The 23,862-nt window shown below is 46.1% G+C and overlaps 1 protein-coding gene across 2 annotated transcripts in view; it reads left to right on the top strand.

Annotated features, from left to right (window-relative positions):
- The window catches only part of CCDC50 (coiled-coil domain containing 50), a 43,246-nt gene that overhangs the window by 3,425 nt on the left and 15,959 nt on the right, over positions 1-23,862 (top strand). For both annotated transcript variants that reach the window (XM_048314123.1, XM_048314124.1), the window contains exons 2-5: positions 14,523-14,585; positions 15,921-16,050; positions 20,501-20,591; positions 23,285-23,402. In XM_048314123.1, coding sequence (XP_048170080.1) covers positions 14,523-14,585; positions 15,921-16,050; positions 20,501-20,591; positions 23,285-23,402 — 402 coding nt within the window. The remainder of the gene's footprint in view (positions 1-14,522; positions 14,586-15,920; positions 16,051-20,500; positions 20,592-23,284; positions 23,403-23,862) is intronic.

The raw sequence follows: 23,862 nt of genomic DNA, 5'->3' as shown, positions 1-23,862 counted from the left end.
GGCAGGCCGGGAGCCTAAACTCTGCCCCAGCAACGTGCAGCTCTGGAGAACTGTGGAAATTTGCAGAGGGTAAAGTGTTTTTATTCAATTTTATTTTTAGTAGTACTGTAAAGAAATACAAGGGTGGTATGTCTGGGCTGGTGATAGAACTGACCCTTCCATGCTGCTGTCTGAAGCTGCAGCCTTGACAAAGGCTGATTGTGGCACCTGTGCTTGGACTGACACAACAATGTTCACACTGTGGTTTCTACTCTTTGTTAAGCACCTGATTTGACTTTTGGGAGCTCCTGAGCTGTACATGCAAATGCTGCTGGTGGTAGTCTGCTGCCCGAGAGGCCGGTATCCCAAACATGGTAATAAAAGATACAGCTCTGACTGTGACCTTGGGGAAACAGGAAGAGCTTGAATATTTTCTGTCTTGGCAAGGCGTTCTCTGGGGCAGGCAGTCTGGCTGGCTCTCTTTTGCCTTAGCATAAACTGAATAAAAGTTTGCTGTTAGCATCAGTCTTCCTCTTCCTCCCAGCTACAGACCTTTCTGCTGACCTCTGCAGCTTAACGTGACCTGTGCTGAGACTCCTGCAATAAAAACCTTCTAGTTACTGACCCTCCAAGTGACTGGGGAGGGGGATCAGCTCTGAGGTGCAATGTGTCAGGCTCTCATGGAACAGACTGAGGTTATTGGCTTATATTGAGGCCTTTGGTGCCTGTCTGTGCTCAGCAGCATGACAGTGGACAAGAGAAATCTGATGTCTGTCAAAGGTGGAAGAGGATCGAGGAAGTGTGAGTGGCTGGCGCAGTGTCTGATGAGGAAAGATTCTGCTTAGGGGTTTTTCAGGGGAATGGTTTTGAGGGATGAGCTGTCAGCTGCATTCATCTGAAGGAGGCATTGGCCTTTAACTGGATTAGTATAATCAGGGCAACAATTTTGAGAGCAGCTGAGGGTCAACTGGGTCATTGTGAAGCCACCTGCCCCATGCCCTTTGGCTCCAGCTGGGATTTTTCCTTGCAGTGTCATGATTTTCTGCTTTGTGACTTCCTTTTTTAAGGGCTCTGAAAAATTCAGGCAAGATGGATGGCTTGAGGGGAGGTGGAGAGTGATGGGACATAGACACAGGTCACTGGTTCACATCCAGCTCTCCTGGGTAATAGGAGATCTGTTTTCCCAGCGTGCATGAATTCAGTAGCTGAGGCTGTGGTACTCATTTCACTTCTGGTTAAAGCTGGGTGAAAGTTTTATTATGCATTCAGTGGTTCTGGGTCTGCAGTGCTTGGCAGAGATGGGCAGGATTAGCATATTTCATGCTCTTGGCTCTGAAAGGCAAATGAGCAAGCAGGTCTGCCTCTTCCCATCCCTAAATCCTTACCACTTGTCCTCTGCGAGCTGCTGTGGAGGTGGAACTGAGGCAAAAAGATTGCTCCAAAAGCACTCTTTGGCAGAGAGAAGCTCCAAGACTCCTGTTGATGCTTTTTGCAGAGATGTTTCCTTAGCTCCTGACAGGTTTTTGGACGGGGATAAGAGGGGACACAGCCTATTTTTGCACCAGTTCCTGGGGGTACAGGGATGCAGTGGGGGGTTTTATCCCATTTATGATACAACTAGGACATCGTGACATCGTCTGCCACCCACTGCTGGTCTCTGAGTAATGATTACAGGTGAGCGGGTGTGTTTACGATCACCACGGGCCTCTGCTTAATCTTTCATTTCCTGTGGCCATGGAAAATGTCAGAGGGTGCCAGGCAGGAGTTGGAGATGGCTGCTGCAAGGAGCAGGAAAGGCCAGTTCTGCTCTCTCTGGCAGAAGAAAAACCCCTCTTGGAAAAACGATGGAATGTGCCTTGGAGCTGTGTGAAACTTCTGTTTTGCTGGAGTAAGCTTTCTTTTTCTTGCTCAGAGTCATCCAGTTCACATGAATGTGCTGATTTATAGGACAAAGCGACGAATTCCCTGCCTGCTTCCTTCTCCCCTTTCCAGAGTGTCCCCAGCTGGTTGGCTTCCTGCTCCTTCACTGCTGGTTTGAAGGCTGAAGGACTGAGGGAAGGAGGTTGGTCTGTTGGTGAAACTGCCTTAAAACTTGAGAAGCTTTAGGTCCATTTTCTGGCGTGGCAGTCGCTGCTGGCTTGACCTTCAGCTGTTCTCCAAGAAGGTGATAATGACAGCTGCTGTTCTGCTGCTGGTTGGTTGCATTGCAGGGAGCAAAGGGCAAGTTTGGTGGACATTCCCACCAGGAAAGCTGCTGTGTCCGTGGAGGCTGACATGTGTCAGTGATGCTCTCTGTTCACCTTACAGCACTGGCTTTTCCACAGAACATGTATAGGACTTTGGGAAGGTCCCTTGACACTTCATTTATACTTCTTTTTTAAGAAGTAGAAATTGGAGCCTTCCTGCTGTTTTCTTTCTCAGTACTTGAAAAGATATCACACAGCTTGCTCAGTGAGTGTTGTGTGGCCTTGACACTGCACGGCTGCTGGGAGAGACTTTTAGCAGGGCTGGAAAGAGAACAGGAGAGTGCAGCATCAGGTTGTCTGTGTAAGGGGTGCAAGGCAGTGCTGTTGTGAACCTTGCATTGAGCAAAGGGGATCAGTTAGGCCTGGGCCCTCATAAAATTTACCATGTAACCCCAGGCACCCTGTGAATTAAGCTTGCCAGAAGTGTTACTCTCCTTGGAGAGCAAGGTGTAGATGAAAGCCTGCTCAGAGCCTAGCACAGCCCATCTGCACCTGCCCAATTATTTTGTGTCAGGCTCCAGAAACTCAACTGATGATTATTTTAATTGCATGCCAACCCATGATGCCACTGCCACAATGCTCTGTCGGCCAAACTAAAATAGTGAGATCTTTTTGTCTTCAGCCTGGGTTGGTAGAGGTTTGGTCTGCGTGCTCTTGGTAGCTCTGCCCTGCAGTAGGTGCTCTTCAGGACAGAAAGTCAAAGTGGGTTTGTAGGTGACTCACTTTTTTTCACTTCTCTTTTCAAAGGAGGTGTAACAAGCCATGTGTGGTAAAACTGAGTTTCCTGTGTGCATTTTTGTTCATTCTTTCCTGAACCCTTTTGCTGAACCAGAATTTGGTAGCTAGAGGAGTCAGCTCTAAGGGGAAATGTTATGTGGGCTCAGTATGTGGTGTTCAGTAAGTGATGACAAAGGGGAAAAGGACATAAGTGAGGAAATATTTGAAAACACTGAGACACAGACATACCATAAGGATACTGACAGGAGTGACATGAGAAGTAACGGGGCAAAGGGAGGAGGGAAGTTTATGCAAACAGGAATATTTCCTGGCAGTGAGAAGGCAGGGGTTTTAATTCCTTTCTGCGTTATATGTGTAGCATTGGCTCTTTACATCCAGACAGAACAAGAGGCTGTAGTCTGCTCTGGCTGGAAATGTTCCTCGCAGAGGGACTGTTGCCACTGATTTGGCACATGGGTTAGGGTAATGCTGGTCTGGCTTAGGGCATCCTGCCCTGGTGTGGATGGAAAGCTTCTCCACCTCTGCATAGCACAATGACTTTGCACTGCAAAAGCAGCTTATCATATCTATCTGTTCTGGATATGGCAAGAATTACTTGTAGCATTCTGGTGCAAAGAAATGGCCTCTCCCTGTGTTCTGGTGTTAGTTTTATTATTGGGGTGCTGGCTGGTGGGATGGGAAGGATTTACATCCTAAATTCACCAGCACCTCCTGGAGCCTTTGGCGGTGCTGCTGGGGGCTGGGGTGAGGTGGTAGAGCACAGCATGGAGAAGGCCTGGGAATTTTCCAAGCCACCAGGGTGTTGGCTGTTTTCATGGCAGGCAGAGCGCTCTGCCATTCACAGGGCTGTGCTCTCCTGCAGGCCATCTGGTTGGCGCCAGGTTTCCGAAGGAAGTTGATGCTGGGAAGAGGCTGGGTTCTCCTGACTTTAACTGCAGTACTGGAAGGACTGGGTCCTTGGCTAGGGCTGCACAGCCCTGCCTGGATTCTGCACATCCCTGATAAAAGGAAAAAGCAGGTTTGTCTCCAGCTCAGTTACCTGGTATTCCAGGCAGTTGCTGTTGGCATTGCCCGCAGCATCAGCTCTGGCTGTGTATCAGGTGAACTTACTTGGTCCTGATTAAAGTGTTCTTTTTTTACTTTTTCTCTTTTAAAGAAGCTGTGAATATGCAATATCACCTGAAGGTGATAGTTTCCAAAACAAAAAATTTTACTTTTACTGACCTGGAGCTCATTTTACGCTCTTGGAGAGGAGAAAAGGCTGCCATCCTGCTTCTTCCTCATGCTTTGCAATGCCTGTGAACTGTGGGCTCAGATGCCACAAAACAGTTTGCTTCAGGATGATGCAGGGAGCTCTGCCTCACTGTCCATCTGGCCTCAGAAGCCAGGGACTTCTTCTTGCCCTTGTATGCCAGTGTTTTAAATCTGCACTTATGGCAGTGTGCCAGCACAAGGCCGTGACAGGAAAGGGAACATGTATTGTTAGTGCTGCAACTTTACTGATTTGTGACTTGTAGATGGATGTGGAGTTTTGACTGATCTGGGGCCAGCTTTGGTACTTTGTGTTCCCCAGAGCTGACTAATAAACCTGGAGAACTTAAACACAGGAAGCAAGGGGGGAGAGGGGAGACTACCCGTGAGGAGCTGGTGGAGCAATGAAAAAGGGTTTTGAAATAAATCAACAACCTCGCTTGGTTAGGTGAAGGAAGGTTGTTCTTGCAGAGCAGCTTTGCAGCAGCTGAACGGGTGGCAGACAGGAGTCTTTCCTTGCATCCTAGCAGCCACCTTTCTAGGGAAAAGAAGCTGATGGGAATCTGTGCAAGAATTGGAGCTGATTGCAGGATCGGTTCAGATACCTTCAGCTTCGAATGCAGCAGCTTACAGGGTTTCCATCAAGGCTGGGAGGCTGCCCAGAGGCCCATCCTGCTGGAGCTTTGCTTTTCTTGGTATCTGATCTGGAGGAATAAAACCTGGCTGGTTTGAATGTGCACTGATACTGTGGTGTGTCCTTTCAGCTGCAGCTCTGGTTTAGCTACAAGCCATGGAGCAGTCTCAGGGTTGGCTCTAGTCACCCAAAGGCTGAAGAGAAAGTGGCATCTCTGGTGAGAGTCTTTGTTCTGCTTGTTTTCTCCAGAGGTTCTTGTTTCTCTGTATGACTGCAGGTCACTGTCGCGTAAAAACTGCACTGTGGGGTTTAGAGAGGAACTTGAACCTTTTTTTGGCACTCAGCACCTTCTGTGTGGGTGTGAGGTTTCCAGCAGTCAGCCTTTTGTAAGCAGTCACCAAACTGAGTCAGGGCATGAAGTTGTACCAGAGGGGCATTGAAACCTCCCTTTTTGCATCCTGTGTCCCTTGTGTTTTGCTATGTTATCTCTTGGGATTAAGCTGGAGGAGAAGCCTGGGAGAGCTGACACTTTGCGTTATCTCTGCTCTCTGCTGCCTGCCTGCCTCTTTGGAGCTGCCGTGTGAGGTTATTCACCACAGCCTGAGGGCTGAGAAATGCTGGTGAAATACCTGCAATCCAGGGTGCCATGGCTCCCGAAGGCCACCCTGAACCACAAAGTGGGCCTGCCGACTCTCTGCAGAGAAACTGCTGAACTGAACTAGGGGTTAGCTGTGCGTTCATCAGAGAGCAGAAGTTTTGCATATCTGGGAAACCTAGTGTGTGTATTTACCAGAGAACAGAAATTTTGCTTGTCTGGGAAACTCAGTGTGTCCTTCTGAAAATTTTGTGTAGTGTAAAATTGGCTAAAATGCTGAAATAAAAGCTGAATTAATCAGATAAAACAACAGACTACAGTGATCACCATTGGAGATTGGTGTGGGGTAAGGAAGTGTACATGCAGTGCAAATCTCTTGAGATGCAAGCTCCATGCCCCAGCAGTTTTCTGAGTGGGTGGCTGTTTTGAGTTGCACATGAAAAAAGACTGTTTCTTTTTCCCCCTGCTTACACCAACTTAAATGAGTGGTGTTGGGTTTAAAGCTAGAGCTGCCATGACATTCCGTCTGCAAAAGAAACCAAAAAGCCTTCCAGAAAAGGGATATCTTGGGATCCATGGGACACAGCTGAAGGTGTGTCTTACAGCTACAGTGGTGCTCATGGGGCCTCTATGGGCCCGGGATTTTGACCTCTCCTGGTGAAGGCAACTCCTGCCCTGTGATGTGTGTGGTAGTTTGCCTTTGGGCAAAGTGAGGGTAAAGCACAGCTGTTGGAGTCAAGTGTTGTTTGTTTTGCTGTGGTCCATGGCTGGGAGGTAGTGGTTAAAACTGACTTTTAGGAAAACTTCTGCCTTCCTTTATTGTTGGTTGTTCCTTTTGCACAGTATTAGCTGAGTCAACTGAAGCTGTGTCAAGTGCTGGAGAGGATGAACTACACAAGCAGCTTTTGTTCTCACAGATGATTGAGATTATCTTCCATACACACACCCCATTACATCTCAGATGTTGTGAGTGAAGTGTTTGGCTGCCTGAGGTCTACTATTTGACTGTGGTGTCAAACCAGCCAAGCCATACCCTGGCAAGTATATCTACCTGGAAGTTTTTGTACTTGTCCACCTGGATGTTAACTGGTAGATTCACAATGCGATGGTTGAGCTCACTGGTGATCTTTTGGGTGTAGGCAGTCCTGGACAGGTAGATGGACATTGGGGCAATCAAGAAATTTCTACCGAGTTGAGTGTTCTGAGCCTGGCAGGTAATGACTTGCAGACATTAACACATATCGTCTTATCTATCTGCTCTCTGCTTTAAAGTGTTAATATATTGTGTATGTTGAGCCCTTGCAATAGAAAGCAGCAGCTGTGACAGCAGTGTTGGCTGTAGGACTTGGGGGTATTGGACAGTTCTTGTGACTCAGGGTACTCTGTGTGGGGACCCAACTGGACATGGCTGAAAAGGGTGATTTTTTCAAAGCATGGGTGTCATTACTTCTTAAGGCTCAATGCCATTTTTAGGTACTTCTGAAAGTCTTGGCACAGAGTGGCTGGAAAGCTGCCCAGTGGAAAAGGACCTGGGGGTGCTGGTCGGCAGCTGGCTAAGTATGAGCCAGTGTGTGCCCAGGTGGCCAAGAAGACCAGTGCCATCCTGGCCTGGATCAGCAGTAGTGTGGCCAGTGACTGTCACCCTGTACTGGGCACTGGTGTGGCCACATCTTGAATCCTATGCTCAGTTCTGGGCCCCTCACTACAAGACAGACACTGAGGTGCTGGAGTGAGTCCAGAGAAGGGCAGTGGAGCTGGGGAAGGGTGTGGAGCGTAAGTCCTATGAGGAGCTAGGGATGTTTAGCCTGGAGAAAAGGAGGCTCAAGTGAGACTTTATTGCTCTTTACAAGTCCCTGACAGGAGGCTACAGCCAGGTGGCCATTGGTCTCTTCTTCCAAGTACCAAGTGATGGGACAAGAGGAATTGGCCTAAGTTTTGTCAGGGGAGGTTTATACTGGATGTTACAAAAAACATCTTTAGCATAAGGATGACCAGTGGTTGGAAGAGGAAAGTATTTGGGTCACTGTTCTAGGAGGTATTAGAAAGATGTGTACATGGGATATGCTTTAGTGGTGGGCTTGGCAGTGCCAGGCCAGTGGTTGTACTTACGACTTAATGTTTTTCTCAACCTAAGTTATTCTGTGGTTCTGTGATTGAAATGCTCCAACTCAGCATTTTCTTCTGGAAGTCAAAGAGATGGTCTTTAACATTCTCGACCTATGGGTTGTATTTTAAGCTTTGGGAATAAGGAGAGTTGCTCTTATTTAGAAATATTGCAGATGAAACTAGGAAGGTTGGAATTATCCAGTGATGAAGAACATGGCAGCCTTCTGTATAAAAGCAGAAGGATAAATCTTATCAAATTTTGTGGCTGGGGCTTGCTCAAAGGATAACCTTTTTGAGGTGCCTTGTGCTATTTTTTCACTATCTTGAGTATCTCCAGCTTCCTGTTTACACTGCAAGCACATCACCTTCTGCTTTGAGGTGTTCAGCAGATGCTCTCTCAGCTTTAGGACTGGTCTGTGGTACAGTGTGCAGGCTTCTTTACAGAAGTGAGATTGCCAAACTAGTAGCCTTTGGAGAAGGCGCTTTGTGAGTGGATGATTTCTATTCCAAGGCAGGTTAAAAAATACAATCAAGTTCTGGGGATTTGATTCCAAAATACATACAGTCTTCCTTTTTAAAGCATAGTTAGGCAGGTGAGAGCTTAATGTGGGAGAATGGTGCAGACAGAGCACAAAAATCTCATGGCCTTGACCTCAAGGCATTTTGCTTAGAGCAGAGAGGGTAACCTCCTTCTCAAATCCCAAGACGTTCTTAGCTTCCAGGCCAAGACTGCTAGTAAAAAAACCATGGTGGTTTGGTGATTTAGTTATTTACTTATTTACTTATTTATAATTATTATTATTTTTCATGTTTGCACCTTTGAGAATTAGGCCGAGACCCCTCAGTTTGGTTCCCCATGGAGTCACCCAGTCTCCTTGTGCTGCCTCATAGCTCCCAGCTATGTGTGATGCTCTGGTGCTGTGGCTGAGAAGCAGAAATTGTTCCCTTTCTCAGGCTGCCCAGACCTGCCCTCTGTCTGGGATCCACCTTCTCCTTGCATGATTTTCTGATGTCCTCGGCATGATGGGGCCTGGTGAGCAAGGTCCTAGAATGTCATCTGTATAACTGCAGCAGCCAGACATGTTCTAGCCAGCCTCTGTCAGCACCCACGTGTGGTAGCAGGAGCTCGGGTATCTCCTGGTGCAATGGGAGAGGCAGGGCAGAAACGGGAATTGCTGAGGCTGAGCCATGTATCTCACAGAGCAGCTTTGCAGGGGCTGGGAAGGAAACATCCCAGTTGCCTGTTTTATCTGGAAGCTGCCCTCAGGGTATCCTCTCACCTTCAGCTGGATGGCTGCTTGGTCAGGTTGGCTTTGTTTCAAGGAAATAATTTTCGGATTTTGGAGCTCTACCTGGGTTGGAGTGGCCTGACCAGTCCCTGCTAGTAAGAGTATCTAAGAGATCCCAACTTGCTTTCTAATCTGCAGGAATTTTCATAACTCAGCATCCTCCTGAGACTGCTGGCTTGTAAAAGGCTGCATTTGCTGATTGCCACTTAATTTATCAGCTCTGTAGGCCCTAAAAAAAAATGATTTTTAGCTGATGATACTGCTTTTTCATGTTACTTGTGTCTTTCCTCTCCCTCCTGTCCTTCAGATTAGAATTCAAGAACTGCAGATGCTCTAAACTAAGCATGACTCACACCTAGTTTATTTTGTGAATTACCCAGCACACAATGCTGACAGGAAGATGCTGGGAGTGGAGGGGGTGGGGAGCAAGAGATGGTTTTTAAGACCCAAAAGGAAATGCTTGGAACACGCCTCTGTGGTCCCTGGGTCATTGAACTGGCCCATGTCCCGGACACGTTATATGGGCCACGTGAACCAAGGGGGCCCTTGGGACCTGCAGTGAATGTCAAAACATGATCTAAGACTTCAGGCAGAAGTGAGGGGGATGTTTTGCTGTGAACCTTGCTTGAAAAGCCAGTGGGGGCTGACCTTGTGAGACAGTACATATTCCACACCACCCATTCCTGGGTGTTACCTACCTCTGTCACACATCTGAGTATCACTAACAACATCTAAGGCTGCCTTTGCTCCTCTGTTGTGGTTACATCAGTGTGTTTGAAGCAGTTTGAGGTGTTAGAAATGCTGACCTGTGGAGCTGAGGTAATACTGGAGAAAGTTAGTGAGATGGGTGGCAGAATATAAAATGGAAGAGATTATTTAATGAAATTTTGCTGAGCTGTTGTACCTCAGGACTTTCTTATCTCAGTCATAAAGCAGCCATGCTTCCAAGAGCCTCAGGTGCACCAATGCACAGAAAGGCATATTTCCAGTGAGAACTACCAGAGGAGAAGACCTGTGCTTGGAGATTACAGAAAGGCTCTTGAGGATTCCTCAAAACAAGTGAGCTCCCTCTTCCATGAATGAATTTTGGATCCCACCACTGTTAAAGGTGATGCTCCTGCCCTCATCTGCCCCAGCTGGCGCCTCTGCTGGCTATAGGAGCCACTGGGATTCCTGGGCAGGCACTTATTTTATTGACAGCTGTGCCAGAGTGTATTCCAAGTCTGCTCCCTGCTGTGCCAAGGCAGATTGGCTTAATAAGACTATGGTAAACCTGTTGTGACTGTTTCATGATTCACTGGATTTGCCAATTGTAGCTGCTCTGATTGTACCCCTGCTGCTTGTTTGACTGCCTGGTGGCTCCCAGCCAGGACCCAGGGATGGGAAGTCAAGTTAATTTGCAACAGTGAAGGTAATGTTAATCTTACCTTTCATTTTTTAGGTATACAGTTAGGGAGCAAGGAAATGGATTTCTTTCCCCTTAAATGTGAAGCCTCTCAGAGAGTAGAAATTGAGTCTGTTGTCATTGAGGCCATCCTATTTCTCAGCACAAACCCAGAGTATATAATACCTAGTAATGATTGTGCTGTACCCTGCTGGGACTGGGCAGGGAAGGAGAAGTAGTGCTGATGAAACTTCATTTCAGACCATGTCTGGCTGGTCCACATCTCCAATTATTTCATAGTTGCCTCATTGTTGGGTGTGAGTCTTCAAGGATTGGTTTCCTTGGCCTCACTTGCAGCTGCTGTCATGCTTGGCTCGGTGCCGTGGGTACTGGGTCTAGTTGTGAAGGAATGCTCTGCACTGCCTTCAGCCCCAAATCTGCTAGGGAGGTGCAGGTGTCCCCATCCTTTGCCACCTGGCTGTCTGACAGTGCTTCATTGTGTTCGTAATGGGATGTTCTCATCTTCCTTAGCACGTTGTTCTCAGGCTGATGGGACTTGAGAATAATGTGCTCAGATGAGTTGGAGGCAGCTAGCCCAGCCAAGTTTCTGACAGTGACGAAAGGTCTTCTTGTGCTGCCTGCCCTGCCAGCAGCCACAGCAGCACAAAGAGAGGGCTGTGTGCTTGAGCTGTCTGTTTGGGTTTGTAACTGGAGTGTGTGTGCAGCCAAATGGCTTCTTCAGCAATGCTCAAATAATTCCAAATGTGTGAACAAACCCAAGGCTTGCTGCTGCCCTACCAGTCTGCTCCAGTCATGCTGTGTTCTCTGTGAGATGGGAGCACCAGGGAACCCAGACACTGAGGAGCTTCCAGTGTGCGTATCACTGGTAACTGTCCAGCATCCCTCTCTCTGTACCTGGATCTTGGTGAGTTAATATCTGGTTTAAGACCCAGCCCCTTTTTTCATGTCTAAGCCCTGCAACCTGGTGGCTCGTGGCAGTGTCCCCACTTGCTTTGTCACTGATGTGTGGAGGTGGCACAGGCAGTGGCAGGGCACAGCGTCAGGTCTGGGTGCTGTGTGGCCATGTTAGGGTTGGCACTGGACCTAGGTGGCTTTGGGTCAGGAGCTGGGAATTGCGCCGAGGAAGGTGGTACCCTCGCCTATATGTGCTTCCTGGACCAGGCACTGAGCTTCAAAACAACCTAAACAGGAACCTTTGTCCCTGCTTTATGTCTGTGATGTCCAGCAGCTTTCAGCTGTAGCCTGTAAGAACTGAGAATCTGGGGAGTTTGGTTTGCTTGTTTGTTTGTAGACCCATGGACTACTTCAGCACTTCTCTGGAAGAGCAGCTAGAAGAAGCAGGCCTGTCTATGCAACACAAGTGTATGTGGACTTTGCCTTTTTGAGTCCGTGCTTTCTTTACAAAGTCTTCAGTGGCCCTTCAATCCAAAAGGATTAAACAATCATTGCTGCATTGTAGGAATAAAGCTCAGTGATAGAGATGAGACTTTTCTGGGGTTGGTGCAAGACTGTCAAAAGACAAGGAGCAGTGTCCTGCCATGCCCTCCTACTTTCTTGCCCATGTGCCAAGCGTGTTTCTGTAACATGTATTTTTCCAAACAGAGGAGTGTGTCTGGGTGTGGGTAGAATGGAGTAAAAAAAACAAAGCTGAAGTCCTCCTGTGCACGTGTGCCTCTCTGGGGAGGATGGAGCAAAGGTCTGCCAGCACCATCAGCACCATGACTGACTGACAAGACAGTGCTCTTGAATACCACAGGGATCAGAGCAGTGTATGAGCCTGTGCAGAATCGGTTTGGGAAGGGCTTGGATTTACTTGTATAAGCATTTCTTGTAGCAGTGGTCTTTATGCAGAAAACCTGTGTAGCTCTGAAACGTTCATCCTTGCTCCTGTGCTGCCTGCCTTGTCTTGCTAGTACAGCTGTTCAGGCAGCTGTGCTGTGGACTTGTTCAGAGACCTACTGCAGTTAAAAATAACACTTTCCTCCCATTCTCTTTTTTTTTTTTTTTTTTTTTAAACAGTCAAGAGCAAGTGTTGCTTCTTGAATACATGGCAGTAATAACTGCCCTAGATTTGGGCAGACTGGCTCTGTGCTGAGGTATCTTTGATTAGCTCTTAACTCATGGTAGAGTTCAAACCTGTGAGTTGGATGTGCCCTTCCAGCAGGCCAGCTGATACTTCTTGTGAATAGAAGATGGTTGTTCCACAATTGTTCTAGGAAACTGAAGCAGTATTAAGGATCGCAGAATTAGTCTCTGTGGGCAAGATTCCCTTGCCCTATCCTGTAAAAAGCATGTGTTGGTGACCACCAAGCACCCTGGGTTTGTCACCTGTGAATAGCACTGCTGGCTGTGACTCAGCTGTGGCTTTTCAAGATCTGTGGCTCGAGGCAACGTTTCTTTCTTTGTACAGAAATGGCCACTGGAAGCGGTTCAATGCTATTTAGTTTCATATTATCTTTCCTTTTTTAAAAGAAGTTGCAATGAAAAAAAGTAACAACAAAACCCTAATTACACCATCCAGATCTGTACATGCTTAAAGTGAGCCACTATGGGATCGTATAACTGCGACCTTTGTCCTCATCTCCACCGTGCTGTGTGTTACTGTCCTTCCCTGAAGTGTTGCTCTGGCTGTTAGGAGCTTTTGTCATCTTAAAACACCCTTCAATGCAGAAAGACTCAACCAGAAATTCCACTGAATGTGGTAAAGCATTATCTGATCTCTTAGTACAGACAACTAGAAACTCTTCCAGATATTTTGTGAGGATACCTGGATGTGGAGTAGTGTCTTGATGCTTCTCTCGTGGAGCATGTGCATCTGTGAGAAAAGGGAGGGCTTGTGGGATCGCGGCTCAGGAAAAGGCAGTTCCTTTCTCATTTCCTTTGTGGTGATGGAAATGTTTTATCTTTTCTGACTCTGAACCCCTTCACAAACAGAATCCTCGTAAATTCCCCTTGTACTTTTGATGCATTCTGGGGGTTTTGGAGTTATTTTCAGTTTATCTTTTAGGCTGCCTGTGCATTGCTAAAGAGAATCCTTGGTCTTCCCCAGAGGTCTTGCCAGTGGAGCACAGCAGGAGGGATTTGTACTTCCCTCTGCGGCTTCAGGAGCACCTTGTAGTTCTCTGCTTTGTGACGTGTGTTTCAAGTGGGAGATGTTCCCCTCTATGGGTCCCTTTAGCTTCTTAACTTGTCACATTGAGGGAAAAATGAGTGACAGACCTCTCTAGTGTAAATTTTTTGTTGTCGCTGCCTTAAACTCCCCTTGAAGCAGGCAGAACCCCAGGTCTGGCAGATGTGTGAAAAGGGGCTCCATCTGCAGTCTGGGGGCACAGGTTACTGTCTTTGGTTTACAGAGATGCTGATGTGAACCTGCAACCAAAAGGCTGAGCCTGATGCTGTGTCCCTGTCCCAGTATGTATGTGGCTTGTGTTTTGTTTCCCTACTGCCTATCATAACAAATTAAAAATACACACTGGTGTTTTTCTTCAGTGTAGGTAGAGCATTCCTTTGAAAGTTCAAGTGGGAAAGTGATAGGCATTGGCAAAAATCTGCTGCTTTCAAACTGATGCCAAAGGGGTTCGTCGGTTTCCCCTTTCACTCTTCTCAAGGTCATTTTCAGCATCTTTTGAAGAAGCTGTACTTATCCCTGCCTGTAGTGCTATGGTTGATCCCATATCTGGGTTGTAGGTGCAAATCCAGCATCTGTACTTCAAACAGTCCGTGAAGCTTACAAGAAACAACTGAAAATGATGCCTGAGCTGGTAGAAATACCTTGGGGTGAGAGCCATGGAGCTCAGTCTGCTCAGCTCTGGAGAGGTGCCAGTGTGCACGTACCCTTTGTGCCATGAAAATACTATTCTCAGACTCTTTAACCCGGCACAGAAAGTCACAGTAAACAAAAATGCTTGCCCTTGGTTTTAGCTGAGTGCAGTCAGTGTGGGCATTGGTATGAATATATATTCTATTTGAATGGAATGCAGAGGTTTGTACAGAAGGTCTGATCCAGTGGTAGCATGGGCAGTTCTGTTCTTGAAGTGGAGGTCCAGGAGAGAGTGGAGAAGGCATTTTATGCCAACAAGGACAAAGAAAGAAACACACACAAGAATACACATGATGGCAGGAGCGGGGAAAAACACAAGTCCAGACCTTGGCTGGTAGACAGTGTGTCAAAAGTCCATGTATCTGTATGCTCCCCTGACTCCCATAGCTCTTGTGATGCTTTTTTGTTTGATTTTGGTTTTTTCTGATGCTAATTCTCTTTACTTGTTTCCCTGTTCAGTATGTCGAGACTTCGCTATTCTGGAAGATCATACCTTGGCCCATAATTTGCAGGAACAAGAGAGTAAGTAGCAATGATCTTTAGTGCAAACTGAAGCAAGCTTGTCCCAACAGATATCTGCCTTTATTTGATTTTGCTAAGAAAAATGCTTCCTGCTTTTATTTAATTTTTTTGTTTTAATGTAATACAGTTTATTATTGCTGTCTTCACTGTCTTGTAACACTACACTTTGCTCTTCTCCAGCTCACGTTGTACCCTAGAGATAGTTGCATTTCATATTTCAATTTTGTGCTCTCCTTTAGAGTTGAGTTTGTTTATGCCATTTATGATATAATTGCATGTAAGAGTGCACTTGGGTTTTGTTGCTGTGCAAGGTTTTTAGAAATGACTAGCAATTTTGGAAGCTTCAAGTTTTATAGTCTGACCTGAAGTACAACCAGAAGAGGTCTGTTTGTTTACTTGTTTCAGAATTGCCAGTGTCTGCCTTTTGAAAGAAGCCTTCATTTTCAGACATTTTGAGGTAGGGCAGCTGTACACTAGAAGGGCTTATAAAGGAGAAAAAAGGTACAGCCAGGATCTTCAAAGTGACTGGTGCTTTTTTTTTTTTTTTTAATTTTTTTTTAATGTGCTTATCTATTACTTTGGGTATGTTTACATTGCAGCTTCAGGTGTGGTGGCCTCTCTAATCAGCTTCTCACCGATTTGGTGTCTGCCGGTACCAGGTGCTAATGCCATGCCAGCTGCTCCACCAAGGGTGCAGCTGCTTGTGCCCTTGGTGCTGGAACCTGAGACCACTGAGTTAAAGATGGCTCTGGGCTGTAGCTCACCTAGCCATTTTTTCTGACAGGCAGTATCCATGTATGGTAAAGGACTCACTGGAGCACTAAGTTGCTCTGTTGCTAAATATAAAGGTAGTGAGATTTTTGGAACTGATTCTGCTGAGAGTGAGAGGAGTTTTGTTCTGTAGAGGTTCTTGAGAACAAATAAGGGAAGTATCCGTAAGGAGTGGTTTAGGTTTAGTTCATCCTCACTGGCCTCTGGTGGTCCCTCCCAGACCCACTTTATTCATCTAGGGTAATTTTCCATGGTCAGCAAATGAAATTCAAAGCCTAAAATTTAGGCTCTATACCCTATAAACCTGGATGTGTTAAGATATGCAGAACTTGTTTTGGTAACAGACACGTATACAGCCCCCTCAGTGCTGAAAAGAGGCAATCTCAAGCTGCTAGCATAATTTCAGTTCAGGACTTTCCCACCTTTAGATAGATTGCTTGGTGTTTCCCTGCCAAGATCTGTCTTCCTTTCTGGGCTGGAATCTCCCTCCCACTTGGTTTGTCTTTTTCACACAGTGAAGTTCTGGAGCCTGATTTGAGAGTTCTTGTCTGTGTTTATTTCCAGTTGAGCATCACTTGGCCACAAACGTTCAGCGTAATCGTCTGGTGCAACATGACTTGCAGATGGCCAAGCAACTGCAGGAAGAGGAGGATAAGAAAGCCCGTGCTCAAATCCAGAAGCACCAAAAAGACTTGTGAGTTTGTGCTGGAGCTCTTGGAATGGGAGTGCTAGTCCCATTAGGTCAGAGCTGCTTTAAGTTGACAGTGTGTGGGGTTCATCAGCCTTTTGCTTTTATTTCTTTTTTATTTTGGCTGTCCATTGCTGAAAAAGTATTGACACCAGGCTCTGGCACAGAGGAATGAGAACAAGGTGGGAGCAGGTGACTCTGGAGCCCATCTTGCCTTTAGATACTGTTGCCTGTCCATGAGAAGGAGCCTTCCCATTGTACTGCTTGTTGTCAAAATGGAGTGATTTGGCCACTTGTGTTGACCTTGTCCCTGGCTGAAGTTTGAGGGCGAAGGAACTGTGCCACAGAAATACCCAGTGCTACAGGGGATTCTCTCTCGTGTGGAAATTGCAGATAGTGGTGTGTTTGCCCTGTGCCTAAAGAATGCTTTTGAGGAGCTGGGTGTGATGCTTTTTGGTGTTCTGCTGCGCTGACCACTGAAAGCCTCTGCTTGTGCTTGCAGCTATTCGGTGTGAAATGACCTGGGAAGGGGAATTGCTGCCCCAGGGTGGCTTGATGGGGATGGGTGTTGGGGGACAGGCCTTCTCTCGCAGTCACTGACTTCTGCAGCAACTGGGAGGGTTTTTAATGAGTGATCCAGTTTGTTCTGCAAGTTTGCTCAGTCCCCACACACCACATCTTAACCCTGTGGTCTGTGGTTTGGCTCTCTGTGTGCCACGGCTCTCAGCTGTGGAGCTGGTGTAGAAGTGAAACATGGCAGCACAGGGCAAAACAAACTGTGCTTTCCAATCCAGAGTGGACTTGCAGAGCATGAGATGTAGCAGGTGGTTTGTATGACAGGGCTCAGCCAGCTCCCACTCGTGAGAGGTGGTGGCTGGATGGGGGTCCCTGCAAATACAGGGTCTGCAAAGCCAGATGCATCTCCCAGCAGCTGTGCTACCTCCTGGCTTTTGTTGGGCTCTGGGATGCCACCCACCAGGTGCAGTTGTGGTGGATCACAGAGCCTGGGTGGCTCATCTGACAGCGATGGAGCAGAAGAGCTCTGTGTTGCAGATGTGGGAGATACAGGACTGGCTTCAAAGCAGCGGCTCATGAAAGCTTTGAAGCTGTGACAGATCAGCCACTGTTTTCAATGTTCCCAGCACACTGGGACAGACCTTATGTACATATGTATCTCTCAAGTCTCTGCTTTTTTTCAATAGTATTGTCTTTATTACCAATTAGAGATGGGAGTGGGTAAATGACAACATAAAAATTGATTTTGTATGGCATACATGATTTCTCTTTGTTACTTGCTGGGAGCTGCAAACAATTTTCTTGTAGGACTCTGTAAAATGGGATTTACGAACTTTGTGAGCCAAAGCACAGGCAGAACTGCTGATGTAAAACGTTGTGTCAGCAGCAGTTTGGCTTCTGAGAGCAGGAGCTCTTCTGCAAGAATAGTAAAAAGAAGTTGGAGGCATCCTTTTGTAATTGGATCTTTTTCTTCCATAATTCTTTGTGTATTCCCATTGTCTCTTCCTTGTCCAAGAGTAGCATGTTCTGGCAACAAAATAATCCCTGCTGTTGTTGCTTTCTGTGTCATCTAGGACAATTTGACACTGCAAGGTGATGGGAGGAGTAAAAGGGCAGAATTAAGGGGTCTTGAGAAACAGGAAACATAAAAAAGCTCTTCAAATTTATTGGCTTTTTTCTCTCTTTCAAATCCTAAATTCTCTCAGAAAGACTTTGTGAAGATAAATGAGAGAATAGAAACATTTCTTTTTAAGAATTCAGGGAAGCATCAAACCTTATTTTCATGCTTCTTTAAAGCATCTCTTGCATCTAGCTGAGAAGCCTGCACACTGCTAACCATAGTAGCAAGATTACTAAAATAAAATAGTGTGAAAATATGTTCTTTCCCTGGTTTGCTCCCAGTGTTGTGATGGTTCTATTGCACTGATGTGAACAGTTCCTTTGAATAGTTCATTTAAACATTCCCTTTTTTTTCCTCATCTGGCAACAACTAGTAGCTACAGTCACTGTGAATGGGAGGGAGCTTTCTGATCACACAGACTTTTGGTTTTTTTCTCTTTTTTTATAAACTGATGTAGAGTTTTCCCAACACTCTTAACACTCCTCCTGGCTGCCCAGGAGTGACGGACGTGAGTGGAATGTTTAGGAATGGTGATGTTTATGTTGCTCTGACTGATTTCTGGGATCTGATGGGCACTTGAACTCACACTAAAGAAACTGAAGGACAAGGAAGAGCTGTCAAAGCTCTTGAACCTATTTTCTTATGCTCACACAAATTAATACATTAGTTTGTGTTGACTAACTAATCAAGTCTCAGTATTTAATTACTGCTAGGCAATAAACCCCCAAATCTAATCCTCTGTGGCTGTTCAGTTCTTAGGAATTGATGTGGTGTATTCCAAGATGTGTCATAAGAAAGAAGAAAATGCTTCTGCTTTTGCATTGCTTCTGGTGTTCCTTGCTGCTAAAGGAGAGGCAATGACCTTGTTGCCTTAGCTGTGAAAGATGATTAGTTGTTTGTCTGCAATAGGATGTATTTTAAGCATTTAACAAGTCGGTTTGTGCTGATGAACTTGGCACCTTAGCTCTGCTCACAGTGCCAGAGGAACTGGAGACGTGCAATGCCTTGATGCGTCTGACCTTTCTGACTTGTTTTCTACCTGGTTTCATGTCCTCAGAGCCTGGCGTTGTGAAGGATCCACTACCAGGCTCACTGACAGCCTGCTCCCTAGGATTGGCTTATTCAGCTATTGTTTTGCTGGGAGCTGTGGTTCTCTGCTGGTGCCAGGTTTGCCAAGGCCGTTTTAAAAAGCAGGTTCAAGAACTAGATGTGCTGCTGTGTGAACTCCTGTGGCTTTGAACAGATCTCTCCCCAGCATCAAATGAAACACACACCAGCACATGCAAAAATTGCCAGGTTTTATTACCTGGATGAAAGAATCTGATGTCATAAGATGTTTGACCTATTGATAACTCCAGCCTGATTGCAGGTCTGCTTCCAAGGAGCCATTGACAGAAATAATCTTCTTTTCCTTCCTGCTGTGTGTGCCTTTTTGTCACCTGTGACAAATGAGTTGTTTCTTGGTGACATTTGTCCTCTAAACCCTCTTGTTGCAATGTCCTTCTTCTCCACCCTTACGACCTTTTCTGCTTCTCTTACTCTTCTTCACTTTCTGTAAAGGAAGGCTCCGTTGTGCCACTGGCTGCTTGGTTTTGCATTTCTTGGTTTTGCAACAAAAAGTGCTTGTCTGCAATTAAAAGTGTTTTAACTTCCTCTTCTCATGTCCTAGAGTCTCTCCCAGTCCTTTGCCTCCAGATTCACTACGTCATTTATGCCCAGATTCTTGCTCAAACCTAGAACTAGTTGCTCCAGCCCACACAGCACAGCTTTAGTTACTTGCTTTTTTTCCATAACATGCTCTTGGTACTCTTCTCATCACCTACCTGATCATCATCAGTGTATTCTTCAAAAGACTGTATTCTAATAAAGCAGGCTCTGCTTGTTGCTGCTCCCAGCTGTACTCCTCCTATGCTTTGCCTTTCAGTAGTTGCAATTGCAGGGGTTGACTTTTCTGACCTGTTCAGAGCTGCTCTTTAGCTCAATCTCAACAGTGCTGAAAGAGAGAGCTTTTAGTCTTTCTTCTCAAATTCTGCAACCTTTTCTGAATTGCCCTGAGTAATCCTCAGCCATTGTTCCAGCCTGTTTGCTGGACATTGGAGCGTGCTGCTGAGTGTGGCACTGTTCTTGCGGATGCTTTCCAGCCTTTTTGGTCTGTCTGCACAGCCAAACCTCTCGTGTCTCAATTGCTCTGATCTCTCCCTGTCCCCAGTTAATGCAATCTTGTGGCACTGTGGCAGTGGCTCCTTCCCTCTTGCTTTGACACATGTTGCTCCCTTGCCTCTTGGCACTGGTCCTGCTTTTGTGTCTTGTTCCAGCTCAGTGGCATTTCTCATTCATTACTGAACTGCCACCTCCAGCCTCCACTTGCCCTACGTATCATATTCCTGCACTTTCTTCTCCTTGGCGTACACGTGAAAACCACTTCTCAGAAATGCCTGCATTAACCATACCCCCCTGAACCCCTCCTTTGATACCACATGTACAAAAACTCAGCAGAATTAGATTGTTTGCAGACGCCTGAGCACTACCTTGGCCTGCCCTATTTTGTGGTACCTATCCCGTTTCTTAGCAATCTTCCCATGAATCTCTTTTACTTTGTACTCTGTGGATGTTTTGGGGAAGTATTTTCTAAATTTGGCCACCCGTAAGTACAGGGAGTTCTGGTCCCTGGTGAGGATTCATAGCTCTGCACTAACACTGAGCAATAATTCTTTTGTGTAAATCGGGTGGATTTTTTTTTTAGCTCTTTTGTCCCTTTCTCCAGGCTGACTGATGCCTGTGACTTCAGCTGCCTATAATCCCTGTCTCCTTGCCTTCTAGGGAACGACAGGACTGCGAGATTGCTCAGGAAATCCAAGTGAAGCTCGCGTTTGAAGCGGAGGAGCGCCGCAGGCAAGAGGAAAAAGACGAGGTAACCTTTAAAGCTGCAGGGATGGCAGGGCTATTTGTAGCAGCCCTTTCAGGGCAGACATTTCTTGGCCAGTAGCCATAGGAATTGGCTTGCATGGTGGCAGTCCTTGTCCTGACAGACCTCTGTATGCACAGAGATTTTGGGGAGTCCTGTTACAGGAATAAGATACAGTCATAGTCCTCACATTCAAGGGTCATAAGAGTTGTTGATGCCAGTGGCCTTGCTAATGAAGAAGGCAAGTAATAGGTAAGTCTTGCTGAGGTGTTTATTGCCCTGGTATAGGAAGTTGTAATTGTTTATACACTCAGACCTGCTGGCTTTCTCAAATGCAAGAAGACAGGTTCTGCTCTTGGGAGAATCCTGGGCTGTCATTTCTTGGTCTTTGATGCAAAGGTTTCAGCAAGACTCGCAGCCCAGCCATCTGTTTCTGGTTTCTCCGTTTTTCAATTTAGTCTTTCACAGCCTGAACACTGTTACAGTTTCTTGCTAGCAGATTCCTTTTGTGACTTCAGAATGTTGCTCTACTGCTGTTGCTTGAGAGTGGGCGGTGTGGTTTGTTCATAGTGTACAAAGGATTTGGCTTGTTGGTCACCTTGGTGGGTCAGCCTGTCACATTGAGTTTTCAAGGAACCCACAGAGTAGAGGAACACCTGTGTGAGCCTGGAGTGTGTCCCAATTTCAGATGGTATCCTGAGAAGCCTGAGTTGTCTCAAGATTTTCAAGAGGCACCTTGGTGCAATGGTGGCATTTTCTGTATAGGAAGAGTTTGAACACAAGGGTGTATTTCCTGGAAGAGCCAGAAATAAGAATCTGCCCTTACCTGACAGATCCATCAGGTTTTTTTGCAAGACTTCATTTTCTTCTTCTACCATTAATTCCAAGAAAGTACTGAAAGGCTGCCCAGACAGATGGGAAGGGCTTGTCTTCCAAGAAGAGCTTGTGGTAACAGGGTGGGAGGAACACTTTGGCTACAGGATTTGTGTTAAAGAGGTAACAATCTGTCTTATTTTTATCAGGAAGGTGAAGGAGATGCAGAACTAATGTTGACTTGGGGAATTGTGCCTTTCCTTCCTGCTTTACATAGAGAACTGCAGGGATATCCTTGGTCTGACAACAGGTTCTTGCAGCTTGTCAAACCAGCCTGCTGACCATCCTGTGCAATTGGGAGCAGGCTTCAGCTGACTGTGGCTTAAAGCAAGGAGAAATCATAAATATTCTTTTTCTTCCTGCTGGTACGTGGGAAGTTCCCAAGTGTGGCTGAAATGTAGCTGAGGACTGAGGCATATCCTTTCTGGAGTGCAGGGTTTTTAAATGAAGCACTAAGCCTGTCTGCCCTGCCTGCTTATGAATCCTGTTTGTAAGAAGTGGTTTGTGTGGATTTGCAGGTCCCGAGCTGTCTCAGTCCTGGAGATAATGTGCTTAACTCATATATTTATAGACTTTAGTGTACTTGCTAGAAAGGTTAACCTTGTCAGGGGAAGGAGTTTGTGGAGGGTTTTTTGGTTTTGTTTTGTTGTTGTTTTGATTTGGGGTGCTTTTGTTTTTTTTTTTTTTCTTTTTTGGAAAGAGGCTGTGGCATCCCCAGATTTTCCACAAAGCTGGTTTCAGAGCAGATCTTACCTGAATCCTGAAATAATAATTTGTATTTGAGTAGTCATCCAGTGTCCTCCAGTGCTGGCTCGGCTCTGAGGGGTGTTGACTCTTAGTTTGCATTTCAGCCATGCCTTTCCTGCCTGCAATGTCCGCTTTACATGCATGGCTCTGTAAAGGTCCTGAGGATTAGGAAGGCTTAAATGAATAGCATCCAAAGGGGCAGCATGCCCTCCTGGTATCTCCCAGCTTTGCTTCCTAGCTCCAGACTGGCTCCACTGACTCACAAGCTGCTGGGCCTCAGAGGAGCAAACCCCAGGGAGCTGTTTGTGGTTCCTAGGCCTTGTTGATCCATTAGTCATCTCGAAGGAAAACCAATTAGGAAAATGGAGTGCTCTTCTCTTTGGCATATCTAGCAAAACGGTGACAGAAGACAAACGGCTGCAGTCCCCACTGTGCTCCTGCCTTGTGCCTAGTTTGCTCTTCCTAATGTCCTTTCGATTTTCTTTTCCTTCAAGTCTCTGTCTGTCAAACTGATGCATTTCCCTGCCTGGCATCCTGTAGTCCCTGAAAATTACAGCCAGTGTGAAGTGAGTTCATGATTTGCTCTGGGAACTCCTTCCAGTCAGAACTGCCTCTAGCCGGACAGTCTTTGCCTCTGCGTTTTTCTTTCCCTGGCAGAGTTCAGGGGGGAGATCCAGCCCACTCCTGTGAGTGGGTGTGCACTTCTGTGACTTCCAAATCCTTGTTGATAGCCTGAGGTTGCACACGCAGTCCCTTCTGCCCTGCTTTGGCCATTAGGGCTTAGCAGGCTTGTGTGCAGGAGAAGCAGGAAGTTGTGAGTTTGCTATGGGGTTGGAATCTCAGCACTGGGCCTGGGTGAGGTTGAATGCTGGTTGCTGACGTGGTCCCTTGTGTCATCCATTAATTTGAAAGCCTCATCTGGCCCAGGGGTTGAATTTGAGTAACTGTTGTTGCCGTGTCTGAAAAATTAAACTTTTTTTTTTAATAAGGATTTTAATAATTGAATAAAGATTTGAATAAAAGAATCTGGAGATACTTTTTAGTGGTGATTTAATGTCTGTTTTCTTCCATCTCTGCAGGATATTGCCCGTCTCCTACAACAGAAAGAACTGCAGGAAGAAAAAAAGCGCAAGAAGCACTACCCAGAGTCCCAGGGACACACAGGCTATGAAGAGAGCTATTATGCAGAAAATGGAGGTATGTTTCTGCAAGATAAAAGGCCAAGATCATGGCAGTATAGGTGAACCTGGTGGTCTGATAACTGTTTAGGAAACTCCCTTTATCCTACAGTTCTGCATTTAGCACTGTAATGTTACATCAGTTTCCAGGGTCAGAATCAGATTACTTTATAATCAGGAGTATTTAGTTAAAAAACAAAGAAAGCAGAAAAGACAATTTAATAATTTTTATTGTCCTTGAACGTGGCCTAAAGGACAGGGATCGGGAATGTGGTGTGTGTATGTGCAAGTACAGCCACACATGTGTTTTAAAAGTGCTTGTGGAAAAAGACAGTGGCTGATAAGGCAGTTACTGCTGTGTGACAGCAAGGGTGTGTGGGAGAAATGCCTGTGCAATTCCCTGCTTGCATTCGAAGAGAAACCGTTCCATGTGCTCATTTGTGATGCTGGCACAGCTACATGAAGGAATAAATGCTGGT

Source organism: Corvus hawaiiensis, chromosome 10, assembly GCF_020740725.1.
Source record: "Corvus hawaiiensis isolate bCorHaw1 chromosome 10, bCorHaw1.pri.cur, whole genome shotgun sequence".
NCBI classification, from domain to species: domain Eukaryota; kingdom Metazoa; phylum Chordata; class Aves; order Passeriformes; family Corvidae; genus Corvus; species Corvus hawaiiensis.
Note: the sequence above shows the minus strand (reverse complement) of the source record. Positions and strands in the feature narration are given on the sequence as shown.